Raw genomic sequence first — 13386 nt, forward strand, 5'->3', positions numbered from 1 at the left:
AATCCGTGGATTTTTAGGTTTCATCCATGTTTGGATGGATGGATGGATGGATGGATGGATGGATGGATGGATGGATGGATGGAAGGAAGGATGGAAGGAAGGATGGATGGATGGATGGATGGATGGATGGATGGATGGATGGATGGATGGATGGATGGATGGATGGATGGATGGTGTAGTGGGGAACTATGTTTGGAGAGCAATATCTCCTCATCTTTGTCCCAAACTTCACCAGAAGCTGCTGACTGCACGCGCTGAAGGGCGGACCATAAAGGAGGAGCGCAGCGCGCGCACAAACACACCGCTGCCTCGAGGACACATCTTTCTGTTCCTCCTGGATTTTAGAGGGAGAGGAGGGGAAAAAAAATCTCTTTTAATTTCTGCTTCTTTTCTATGGTTTTCTTTGATTCCCTCATTTGTGGCGTTAGATCCCGACAGTTAGCAAAGAGCCAGTTTGCCTCGGTGAGGCGGACATGGAGTCCTACACGGTCCCCGGAGCCGCGGCGCAGCTCTCTCTGTCCGACCTGTACTCCGTCATCCCCTTTAACGTCACCTTCCCGGCAGAGCTGGCCGAGCTGAACGCCACGGAGCCCGGCAGCCCGGTGAGGGGCGCCGGGGGTATGGTCATCGCCGTGTCCATCACGGCGCTCTACTCGGTCATTTGCGTCGTGGGACTGCTGGGCAACGTCCTCGTCATGTACGGAGTGGTCAGGTAAGTTTGAGCGGTGTTGTGTGTGTATAGAATAAAACAAGTTTAATTTGGATTTTATAAACTAAAAAGTGACTGGAAGTGGGATAAAAACTACTTACTTAAAAATGGGGGACTTTTCATCTTAAGTCAGAAAAGATCCAGGTTTTCCAATTTATTAATTAGAGACAAAATTCCATTGGAAACCTCTGGTGTCTCATTAACACGGCTTTCCTGTGGCTGGAGTCCTCAGACAGATCTCTTCAGTCTCTCCTCATATTTTCTGCAGGAATAAGGTCTTTAATGATGATGAAAGAACGTTCATTTTGAGTCTGACTAACCTTTTCTGTGTAAAAGTAGCCATATGTATTAAATCAGCTTATTAAAATACCCAATCATGGCTCATTTTCATGAAGCTGGGAGAGTTCATCATAGTTTTATTTCAAATATTCCAGTATAGAGTAACTGCATCCTCAGGAATCTCTGGAGAAGACTTTGACCCACAGCATAAAATTCAGTTCAATTCAGTTTACTTACGTAGCTCCAAATGTCATCTCAAGGCACCTAATGAAAATAATGATTGTAATTAAATCAGACGTACATTCCAACTGATTGGATTATTCAAAATTGATTAAAGTGTTTCCATCTAAAGAAACCCAGCAGATCCAGTCATTCATTTGCTGTAACAAACGAAGCAGCGAGAGGAAATTCCCAAGATTTGGTTCTCTGATTTATGCTGAATGTAACCAAACTGAAAAACTCTTCATCTAATCTGACCAAAGCAGACAGCGCTGGTCAAACTCCCAGTAGAGTTTCACAACTTCCTCATGATTACATTTTTTTTCTAAGGTGGAACCGAAATGGCAGATTTTTTGCTCGCTCCCAGTTGCCATTTAGACAGTGTCTACTGGTTGTTATGGAGACGCAGTGACCCCCCAACAATCATCTGTTTGCTGCATTTCCTGAACAGCGTGCTGCGACCTTCCTCTGCTCGCTGCGTCTGTAGGCAGGATGAACACGAGTCCCACTGATCAGTTGCTCACAGAAGGTGTGTGTCCCATTACAGTCACAACCCAGGGAAACAGAAAGTGCTGGACTATTAACCAATTCTGATTTATTTATCTAATGTCAAGATGAAAGTAAAAAAAAAAAAGAAAGAAAAGAAAATCTTACAATTAAATAAAATAAAAACTGCTAAAAGTAAAACCTTTTCAATGTGAGAAAAATGCATTTGTATTAGAAGCTGCTCAGCCTCACCTGCCACTCTGACCTCAGCAGCCTGATTGGTTGGATTGGGTTTGTGCAGGAAGTGAAAAGAAATCTTCATGAATTTAATCGTGTCTTGTTACGTCATGATGTGTATTTGGGTGCATGTATTGGGTTCTATTGTTCCTGTATGAGCTTTCTTCATCATGACCAAGTGATTTCCTGCCTATACGTTCTCACATTCTTACCACCACCCAGGGAGGGCCATGTGCACATAGAGATGTATCGCTGTATCATAATGATAAAAATAAAAAAAACATCTAGCTGAAAAACAATTTCTTCTGTTTAGAAAGCAATCATAGCACCACAAACACAAATACTGTTCTTTCATTCGAAAACATTTTATTCAGGATGCCAAATACTGAAAAACATGGGATTTATATTAATAAACTGAACAAAGTAACTAAATTTAATCATATCTTTGAATGTACCAATATTTATTTATGCTCTCATTAAACAGCTGAAATAGTAAACATAAAGTTTCCAATAATACTGACAGAGTTTTGTTTACTTAAGTTCATTAATTGTAATTTATTGAAACATTGATAATAAACTGCAATACACTCTCTAATGAAAAGATCATGAAACGTAATTGTCTGAAGATGCTGTTCAGAAACAGGCTCTATTAACTCCTTTTGGCCAGTCTGCTCTGATTGGCTGATCCTGGCAGCACATCAGAAGTGCAGTCAGATTTATTTTCTAACACCGCGGTCTCAGCAGACAGGCAAACAGGAGGAGAAGCAGCAGGACCTGGCAGCGGAAACAAACTGTCAGATCAGCTGCTGGTGGCATTTCACTGGAAGAGAAACAAAAGCCAAGATCTGAAGAGGAAATGTGGAAGGGACAAAAAAAATAAAAAATAAATAAATGGGAGAGCGTTTCTGAAAATTCAAATGTATAAAATGATTTTTCATTTTTCTGAGGTCTGAGTGGAAATTGTGCGTGAAACAAAACACAACATGATAGTAATAAATGACGTAGGTTCGAGGCACCAGGTCAAAACATGCTAATACATTTTTTGAACCCTTCAGCAAAACATAAAATGCTACTAGGAAAAATTAAACCTAGAAAAAAACAAAACCTTTTTAATATTTTAATCTCTAATAACTGGCCTGTCTACAGAATATGTATCTGAAACTGTTGTGGAATACTGACTCAATCCTCAATACTGTTAAAATCCAAAACTGTGTCCAGTTTGACTCCTTTACTGACATTTTATGTCAGTTTATGAAGACTGGTGCAATGCATGCTGCCAGGTTATAATTATCGTCAATCAATCTGCTGCACAGCGCAAAAGTACTGTCATGAAAATGTATGTTAAGGATGCCTGAAAAAATACGAGTCGTGACAAGGAATATTTAATAATTATCTGATACAGAAGAGAAGGTTGAATGTTATAAAGTAAAGGCAGAAATAGTTCAAATGAAACCTTGAGTCTGAATTTTCTTCAGTATAAACAAAGAAAGGAAAAACATCATTTAAATCAGATTGAAGTGGTTTTCTGTCCAACAGGATCCCAGTCGTCCAGCTCTTCTGTCCTTCCTGTCCTCTCTTAGAGAGATCTCATAATTACTTTACAGAGAAAAACAAATCCAATGACTTTCATATGAAAATCACATGAGAGGACTTCAATTAATCCATTAGTCTTTAGTTATACTTTGCACAATAAAATCATCACAAAGGGCCTTACAGTAAATAAAAACAGAGTGAAAAAAAACAAATAGAAGACGTAATGAGCAAAACTAAAATATAAAAAAAAAAAAATGCAGAAATGTGAAGTTAACTGATTGGTTGCTGGTTTGAGATATTGGATTATTATTTTGTTCATAATGACAGTTTAAAGAGGAAAACTAGAAGAGGACAAATGTTCAAGGGTTCTGTCTTTGAATATTTTCTTTATTATTTTATATATTATATATTTATATATTATATAATTAATATAATAATTATAGAATATTTATATATAATATATTAATTATTATATAATATATATATTATATATTATATATATATCTATATTATTTTCTAAAATTTTCTTTCTCTGTCTTCCTGCACAGCAACTTTTTCTTCCCCAAGAAATTTTTCATGGACTAGCTTTGCAAAAGAGGTAGATTTTTTTTTCTGCATTGCAAAGTTGGAAGTTATGAAGTTTATCCTGTAAAACAGAGTAAAGTAAAATGAGGTTGTCAAAGTAAAGTGGGGAACTAAAAATACAACGGCTGCTGTTGGCTTCTGAGCTCTCAGCTTAGATTCAGGAAGGTATTATTTTTCCACATCAGTTTTACTTTTATTTGTAATATTTTTTTTAATGTTCCCACTTCAACAATCAAAAAACAAAACCCAGATCCAATATGGCTGCTATTCTTATACAATATGGTGAGAATTGCAGGTATGAACTACTTGAGTTTTTATCTCAGTCTCACGCTTAGTGCTGTAATTGTGTCATAAGAGTTTGAATGAAGCTGGTTAGCTCCACCATAATTACTAAATGCCACTTTGATCATGCAGTCAGGTGTAACTTTACTCCCAGATTGGTGTGTCAGTAACTCTGTCCTTCTAATATGTATTAATGTTAAAAACACCAATTATCAATCAGCTGGGAATATATTTACTGCTTAAAAGCTTCTAACTGAACCTTGGCGCAAAATTTCTAAACTATCCAATTAAGTATTTGACCTTCATTATAAATAAATGTCTTATTTGCCTAACATATCAGCGAGGTTATGTAACCGCTGCAGATAAGAGCTCTGATATTTATGCAACAAGCAGTCTGTTAAATCACCTCTGAGAATGTACGACTCAAATAAAATTCAACCCGAAGCTGCTGAGTTAAGAAATATGAACATTTTTACAGGTAAACACAACGGCTGCTGGCGTCTGGAGTGGTTGGAAAAACACACAGAATGGAAAAGATCCAGAATAGTCAACCATTAGATGTGAGGGAAATTTTAATCTGAGCTGATTCAAATCAGAAGCTTTTTTCTAAAAAAAAAAAGAAACATCCATTTGTAAGTCGTTTCCCCCCCCGGCTGCATGTAAATAAGTGAAGCCTCATGAATTTTGGATTCTGGCCTTCGCTCAGATGCCTGTTTCAAAACACTAAAATGCGTACAAGCACTATTTATAGCAGATCTGCATGGATCCTCACGTCAGTGTGCATTGGGCATTGGGCGGTGGCGCTGTTGAGAGCCCTTGGTCTGATTGCTTGTGGAAAGGCTCACACTGACATCTCTGGGGACGGCCTGCTCTAAATGCAGGTTAAGTCTGCAGCACAAAACTCCTTGTAGATGTTCGGTCCTCCACATACCTACTACCACACTTGTTAGAAGAAAATGAAGTCGATTGGTCATGAAGTTCAGAATTAAGTGGCCTCTGAATTGAAGTCAATTCAGTGGGCATCCACAGTAAGGAAATGAGATTACCTAAGAACAGCAGAGGTAACTTTTATGAGGACAAGACAAAAAGTCCATTTCAAGGAAGTCCTGAAAAGACTCTGGAAATTTAGAGGTGTTGAATCAGAACAAGGAGGAATGAATCTGCTGCGAAGCCTGCGAGCATAGATCAACCTGTTGGGAAAAAAAGGAAAGAACAGATGGGTGTGACAATTGGCAAATTGATTGACGGTCTCCAGAGACCAGAGGAAGGTCAACAGGACGACTCAAACAGCAGCTCCGTTTTCATTACAAATATGCACAAACATTTGTCTACATTCTGCAAATGTTGAAGAAATGCAATTTCACAATTGTGGTGTTTCCGTTAAATAACAAATGCAGTTAAAATTACAGGTGGATAAGTTTGTTCACACAGTGAAGTCATCAAATCATCACCCTCTGGCTACTTCCTGGTGTCTTCTTTGCGCCAGCAGCAGTGATCATGTGACTCATGTGATGTGAAACAAGTCCTTCCATTGCAGTTTTGTGAAATAAAACAAAATTTGATTGGGCAGAAAAACCATCTCATCCTAGCAGCAAAACATTTTATTGACAATTGAGAGTTTTTTCAATGTTATTTTTTAAAGTTTCTATTAAGCAAATATATTTTCAAAATATCAAATTACACAAGATGCTTGTTCTTAAATCCCAACTTTGTAATAAAAAGCTCTCGACACATTTAGTCCTTTTCCCAGGTGGAACAAACTTAACTTCAGGTGCTAAATGAATACTTTTATACACGTAAGCTTCTGAATAGACAGTGCTGAGTTTGTATTGTTTCTAGTAAGTTGATATTATCACATAATTCAGAAAGTGTCATTCCATATGTTGCCGAAATTTCAGTGTGAAAACTTAAGAAAACCCTTAAAGCCAGAAAATCGTTGTGACCTTCTCTAAACTTGATTTGAATATTCCTCCTGACCCTTCGACCAGATGGCAGTGGGTTTCTCTCGACATGTTTTTTAAAGCTCAAAGTCCACCTAAAAAAGCTCTCAATTTCTGATTACTTGTACATTTTTTGACAAACAACAGAGGTGAGCACAGAGAATAATTATATTTATAATTATAAGACATCAAAAGACGCCATACAACAGGGGTAGGGAACTCCAGACCTCGAGAGCAGGTCTCCTGCAACTTTTAGATGTATCTCAGCTTCAACACACCTGAGTCAAATAATGAGGTCATTAGCAGGACTCTGGAGAACCTGACTGCATTGAGGAGGTCATTCAGCTGTTGGATTCAGGTGTGTTGAAGCTGAGATACATCTAAATTACAAAGTTGCAACTCTACCCTGCCTATGTGTTTGATCCTCCCAAACTGTCCGTCAGTGTTTATCCTACACTCCATAACCAACTATTCTAAATGTTGCTGCTTGATTTTTAACTCTTCTACTTGTCTTGCATGCATTTTGGTTCCAACCAGATACACCAAGATGAAGACAGCCACCAACATCTACATCTTCAACCTGGCCCTGGCCGATGCCCTGGCCACCAGCACGCTGCCTTTCCAGAGTGCAAAGTACCTGATGAACACCTGGCCCTTTGGGCAGGCTCTGTGCAAGCTCATCATTGCCATTGACTACTACAACATGTTCACCAGTATCTTCACCCTCACTATGATGAGTGTGGACCGCTACATCGCTGTGTGCCATCCCGTCAAGGCGTTGGGCTTTCGGACACCAGTCAAGGCTAAGATGATCAACGTCTTGATATGGGTCCTGTCGTCTGTGATTGGGGTGCCGATTATGGTTATGGCTGTGACCAGAGTGACGGAGGCTGGTAGGGAAACTGTCTCTTTCAGATTGACATGTATGACATTTTAGATTTCTTGAAGCATTAGTTATTATTCCATTTAATGGTAGTTTATTTTCTGGTATTATTGACACTGGAGGTACTTAAACTGATGTGAATAGTGGTACTCATAAATAAATTTAGGGCTGCATTCACACCAGCCCTGTTTAGTCCGCTTTAATCAAACTTCAGTTTGTTTGTCTAGAATGTCCAGTTCTAGGCAGACAAACGTTTGGGGAGGTGTGACTGCACAATCAAACTCTGATGCAAACTAAAACAGCAAACTCTGGTCCACCTTAAAGCTTAGGTCTCATATCTTCTTCTTCAGACGTTTTCAGTAGTTCTTGGTACAGCGCCACCACAGGTGAGCAGAGGAACAGTCTTTTAAGGGTTTAGTTTGTTGCACACAGTGCATTATGAAACAAACTGCTGCAGCTGTCAATGCAACAAATGTTGCAATTTTGGTTCCTGACCATTAATAGACTCATGTTTTTTGAAACATGAACACGGCTACAAAAGAGTCTGCCTGTGATTGTAAGTTTTTGGGCAAAAATGATTCTCACTTTTGGATAAGTGAGAGTCAAAGCAGTCGACTAATTGGTCATTTTCTTTTTCTAAAACTCACCATATATTGTAATTGTATAAAGTTGTACTATGTCTGGACTGAAATATGATTCTGACTGCAGTGGATCAAATTGGACTGAGCTTGATAACATAAAATTGGAAACACAGCTGTCATATGAAAGGATTTGAGACAACTATTGTTCTTAGTTGGCTTTTTGAAAATAACCTGCAGCAGTATTACTCAGTGGTGTCCCGATCCGATACTGATATCAGTCTGGGATCAGCCAAAAAATGATCAACAATCAAATCATATCAACCTGCATTTAAAATATGCAATATAAGTATATTTTTTTAGGAATGCTCTTCCCCAGCATTCCTATATGGCAGTGTTTGTATGGCAGACCCATTGGTTAATAATAAATGGCTCAGTCGTTCTCATGCCTATTGCTGTTGACAACTTTTCTCAGTTTGAGGAATTTCACTAGACCAAGCCTTTTCTAACATTCCACACTACAAAATAAGTAATATCAGTATGTATGACTCATACATGCTGATACGGTATCAGGTCAATATTGGTATCAGCCGATACTCAAAGCTTCGTATTGGAAGTGAAAAAGTTGTATTGAAACAACCCCAGTGTTAGTTTTGAGACTGTTTTGTACTTTTGGAGCCTAATGGAGATGATAATGCTTGAAATCCTTTAGCTGAGCTTTAAGTTTTTCCCCCCTATTCTCTTTCAGGTAACATTACATGCATGTTGAAATTTCCTGACCCAGACTGGTACTGGGACACCGTGACCAAGATCTGTGTTTTCATCTTCGCCTTTGTGGTCCCTGTGATGGTCATCACTGTTTGCTACGGCCTGATGATCCTGCGTCTGAGGAGCGTCCGTCTGCTCTCGGGCTCCAAGGAGAAAGACCGCAACATGCGGCGAATCACCCGCATGGTCCTGGTGGTGGTGGCGGCCTTCATCATCTGCTGGACCCCCATCCAGATCTTTATCATCGTGAGGACGATGGTGGAGATCAACACCAGGAATCCTTTTGTCATAGCCAGCTGGCACTTGTGCATCGCCTTGGGCTACACCAACAGCAGTCTCAATCCTGTCCTCTACGCCTTTTTGGATGAAAATTTCAAGCGTTGCTTCAGGGATTTCTGCCTGCCCTGTCGAACCCGCAAGGAGCAGAACAGCGTGACCAGCGCCCGCAACACCACCCGGGAGCCGGTGTCTGTCTGTGCTCCGATCCAGGCGGGAAGGAAACCTGCATGACTAGCCGAGGAGGGGGTCCTGCTTAGCTCCAACATGAGCAGAATCCATCAAGATCCACAGTCACAGGACACCCTGATCTCCACCACAGAGTTTTGATGCCCAGTGAGGGTAAAGTACTGGGGTAGAATAAGCAGGAATCTCTGAGCTCACTGTCAAAAACACTGTCTGACTTTGACAGATTGTCCAAAGCCCATCATCCTACGGCAACATCATGAAACAGAATGTTCTTAGTTTTTAGCTCAGAGTAAGACGGTAGAAGAGTTCAAGACAACAGCAGCAGCAGAAGGATTTCAGTGATTGTGTTGGCAGGTGAAACATCCACATGAAAAAAACTGCAGTGCTTTTTTTTTTTTTTTTTTTTTTTTTACATTAACAAAGTGAGAAATATATGACACACCAAACCAACGATGGCTTGGTGGAAGAGTCGTGTTATTGAACAGATTTGATCAAAAGGAGGCCACAACGACCTGAGCTGCACTAGAACGTGTTTAGAGGATTTTAAATTGTTTCTTGCTGAATATTTTTAGAAGTACAATCAATTTCACATTAGATGGAAGGATACATATCACAGAACTTCTGTGTCTGTAGACCCACTGTGAGATCAAAATTTGTTGGTACTCAGCTGTCCACTGGTGACCACCACTGGCTACCTCAATCACGACAACGTCTCAATGCCTGCAGACTAATACTTCAGAGGCTTCCAGTGATATTCTGTTCAATTTTACTCCACAACGATAATTAGAAAAAGAAACTCTGAGGTCTGTCTCGCTCTGTTGGACACTCGTGAAAAGTGGCGCGGCGCTCTCTGAAGCGATGACTCACTCTGGGAAGTTCAGCTTCCTCAATCAGAAAGCAGACGGAGGTGAAGAATGACTTCAGCTGAGTGGACATGCTTCACACAACTGTTTGTAAAAGAAGTCAAATCCAGCTAAACGTGGGTTTTCCTGCAAGTTCAGAGTTTAAATTATGACAACAGAGAGAGGTGGTTGGGAGACATTAAACACATCTGAACTAGTATGTAGCCTCTCAAACGTATTAACACTACTTTCACTTTTTGCCATTTTCACTTTGTGTTGAATTAAAACTAGTGGTGGGACTCAATAAAATTTTCTTTTACAGAGTTAATTGCAGGGTCTGTTATTAACTTAAGAAAAGGTTGAACGATGAGGTAAATGTTTGCATTAAAGCAATTTAATCTTAAGTTACTTTAAGAGAAACGCTGAGTTGCTTTGTGATTGGTTCCACATTCTTCCCTCTGAATATTTAGATTCTGCTGCTGTCTGTTTATTTCACGCAGAAAACTACAAGAATCCACGTGAAGAGACTTCATGTGTAAGAACAGTCTACTGAAACTGTGTTGGACTTTCTCACTGGCTCTGAGATGGAGACAATAAATAGTACATGCTCTGTAAACAACATGCCATGTAAATGCACACCATGTGATTTGTTTCCTCGTGTGTTACCGTATCGTGTGCTGCAGAGTGTGTAGCTGTTCATTCTATGACTGTTGCTGCCTTTGTTGGGTGTGTGAACATTTCTCAGAGCACATAACCTTTACAAATTCAAATTTCTTCAGGAAAGAGTGTAATGTTTTCCACATTATGAATACAGATATTCAGTCTCCAGGAGATATTTTTTTAGGCTAACTGTACCAAACATGATGCATGTTCTTTATCTTTTGGATGCTAGTCTAGTGAAGGGATCACTAGACTGAATCAGTTGCATTCATTTCAAATTCAGTCATTGAATCTTGTTACTCACTACATTCGTGAGTCTCGTTTTCTCTGTGACCTTTCTCTTCTCCTCCTGTAGCTTAGCTCCAAATTCTTAATCATCCGTCCTCTCCTGACCATCCCAGCCTAAACTGTCCTAATATATAAATCTCAACCTTGTCAGTTCCAGTAGCTGCATTTCTATTAACCATATAATTGCACAATTTGCCATTTTGAAAATGTATTTGCTTAATGTAAACATACCAATTTGAAAAATTTTACTAACTTGACTTGTAGCTGCCCTTCCTGAACTTTGTGTCAGGAAGGATGAGTTCGTCCTATTTTGACTCATCAACATGGAAAAATTTGCAGCTCAGATTTTTCTTCTAGTTTTAGACAAAATCAGACTGTCAGAGATTTCTCTCATCTTGTTTAAGTAAAGCCTCAGCGCTGTATTTTTTTTTTTTACTTATATCTTGTTAATTATCATTTTTGTTTTATTCCTTGATACTTTGTTGCTGTAAATAGTTTAGTTTAATGACATTGGTGGTGTTGGTGTTATGTTGCAGTTGTAATGGCTTGTTTTCATCTTGTACAGCTCTCTGGTTTTGTCCTGGAGAAAAAGATGAATAATCCCAATGGATTTCTGCCCTGGAAAAATAAAGTCAAATAAAAAAAAAATAAGAATAAATTATTTTTCATGTCTTTCGTGTCCGGACTACTTGAAGTAGATGTAGAAGACAATGTCCCTCTGTTTTCTAGAAGGTGCTATTTGAAGTATACCAATATGACATTCTTTTGTCATTCAGCTGTTTCTTTTTTTTTTTTTTATCCTCATTCCGATCTGAGGGACTTAGTAAATAAACTGAATTAATGCAGCTCTTTTTTATCATTACAAACATTACAAAGCCAGTAGCATCCACATCAGATAAACTGCAGGGTTTTGTTAGCTACATGGAGTCCAGAGCAGGATGTACCACAGGAGAATCAAACAGTGATAGAAACTTAATGACTCTGCCATCAAGTTGGTCATTTAAAGCAACACATTTACGAGCGAATCCAGAAATCCGTTCTGTCTTACATTGTTTCTTGGAAATTGATCTTCTGTCTTTAGATTTTCCTGTGTGTTTTCCTCTTCCCCATTTTCAGAGTTAGCTAGTGAATTGATATTCTGCTGTGTGATTCTTTCTCCGCCGCCTCAAGAAACACCCAAAGGATTCTTTCGCTAATTGTGAGTGGACTGCTTTTAGTTTCTGTTTTAAAATAGTTTCAAAAATCAATCATACTAGCACAACTACCTGCCATGTTTCTGTTGCTGGCTCAAGTCATTTAGGATACCCAGGAAAGATAAAGACTTGGTGCCTCCTGTCCAATTCCAAAATACCGTAATAAGTGTGTAATAATAATAATAATAATAATAATAATAATAATAATAATAATAATAGGTACTATAGGTTTTCCTAAAGCCTCTTCAAGGCCTTTCCAAATATGTTCCAAAGCTGCATTCAAATGAAAATGTGAATGGTTTTCTATTTGTAAGTTTTTAGATGAGATTATGAATCTATGACACAAAGAGGTTGTACTAAACGTGTATAGCTATACCACAGTTATAGCATCTCCAGTAGCATTGTTAGGCAACCTAGCTAGCATAAGACCTGCACTATGTAATACGTCCAAAAAGCACAAAAAAAAAAAAAAAAAAAAAAACTCAGAGAGGGACATGTTACCATCAAACATATAAGAGGAAACTGAACTGATAGTGACGTTAGTAGTTGATTCAAATGAACAATTAAATAAGTGAAACAGCTTTGAGATGCTAAAATGCTAACTTTAGCTTGTGAAGACAGAAACTTTGCTATTACTTAAGAATTCTTTAAAAGATTAGCATATTTATCAGAAGGACATTTCTAGAAGAGAATTAGTTTAAACCTTTACTTTGAATCACCTGATAGTGGCATGTGGTAGTTTACAGCACATTTGCTTGACAGCAGTGTGAGGTAGTTAATAGCATAGGTATGCGTGTGTGTGTATGTGTGTGTGTGTGTGTGTGTGAATGCTTGTTTCTGTCATAGATTTTGTGCTGGCACAATTATAAGACGACTACATGCTAATGTTTTCTGGATGGATGATATGAACATGTTATTCTTAACTTGCCCGTCATTCAGTGGACTGAGGCTCTGCAGTAGAGTCATCAGCAGGAGTTGTTTGGTTTCTATGCATCTCTGCACTCTTGATGATTCTCTCCCGTTCCCTGTTGTTTGTCAATAGCTAATGGAAAAAAACAAAACCCTCCAGTGGCAGATGGTGTGATTGGCCTTGTGCACATTCCAACCTAAAATGTGCCATTAAGGTCGATTTCCTCATTCTCATCTCATGTCTGCAGTTTGTTTGCTAGTAGATTAGCGTCTATTCTCTCAAAATGCTTCCATGTTTCTTTTAAGGTGTATCATTGCAGCACTGACACTGAAGAGCAAATAAAACTGTCTTTGGACTCGAGTAGCCAGAGCTATTTGAGTGTTTTATCTGTTGCTGTAAACTCAGTCCCTGCCTACAAGGATCAGTATTCAAAAGCATCACATTAAGATCGAATGGGAATTTGTTCTTTAGCAGTTTTTTGTGTGTATGATTTCACATGTTAATCCAACTTATCTCCCAGACTTTAGGT

At 38.8% G+C, this 13386-nt stretch overlaps 1 protein-coding gene across 1 annotated transcript; it reads left to right on the forward strand.

Moving 5' to 3' along the window:
• The first annotated feature begins 309 nt into the window (after nucleotides 1-309).
• Nucleotides 310-11371, forward strand: oprd1a (opioid receptor, delta 1a). The gene is made up of 3 exons (XM_044138499.1): nucleotides 310-712; nucleotides 6808-7163; nucleotides 8480-11371. The coding sequence occupies exons 1-3, from the start codon at nucleotides 474-476 to the stop codon at nucleotides 9007-9009; spliced, it is 1125 nt and encodes a 374-aa protein (XP_043994434.1). The 5' UTR covers nucleotides 310-473; the 3' UTR covers nucleotides 9010-11371.
• Nucleotides 11372-13386: the final 2015 nt, after the last annotated feature.

Source organism: Gambusia affinis, linkage group LG14 (genome assembly GCF_019740435.1).
Source record: "Gambusia affinis linkage group LG14, SWU_Gaff_1.0, whole genome shotgun sequence".
Classification (NCBI taxonomy): Eukaryota; Metazoa; Chordata; class Actinopteri; order Cyprinodontiformes; family Poeciliidae; genus Gambusia; species Gambusia affinis.

Bases quoted from the DNA above. Each gene is read 5' to 3' on its own strand.
- oprd1a (XM_044138499.1), top strand. From the start codon at position 474: ATGGAGTCCTACACGGTCCCCGGAGCCGCGGCGCAGCTCTCTCTGTCC. The intron at 713-6,807 runs GTAAGTTTGAGC...GGTTCCAACCAG, and splicing joins GTCATGTACGGAGTGGTCAG to ATACACCAAGATGAAGACAG. The intron at 7,164-8,479 runs GTAGGGAAACTG...ATTCTCTTTCAG, and splicing joins GACCAGAGTGACGGAGGCTG to GTAACATTACATGCATGTTG.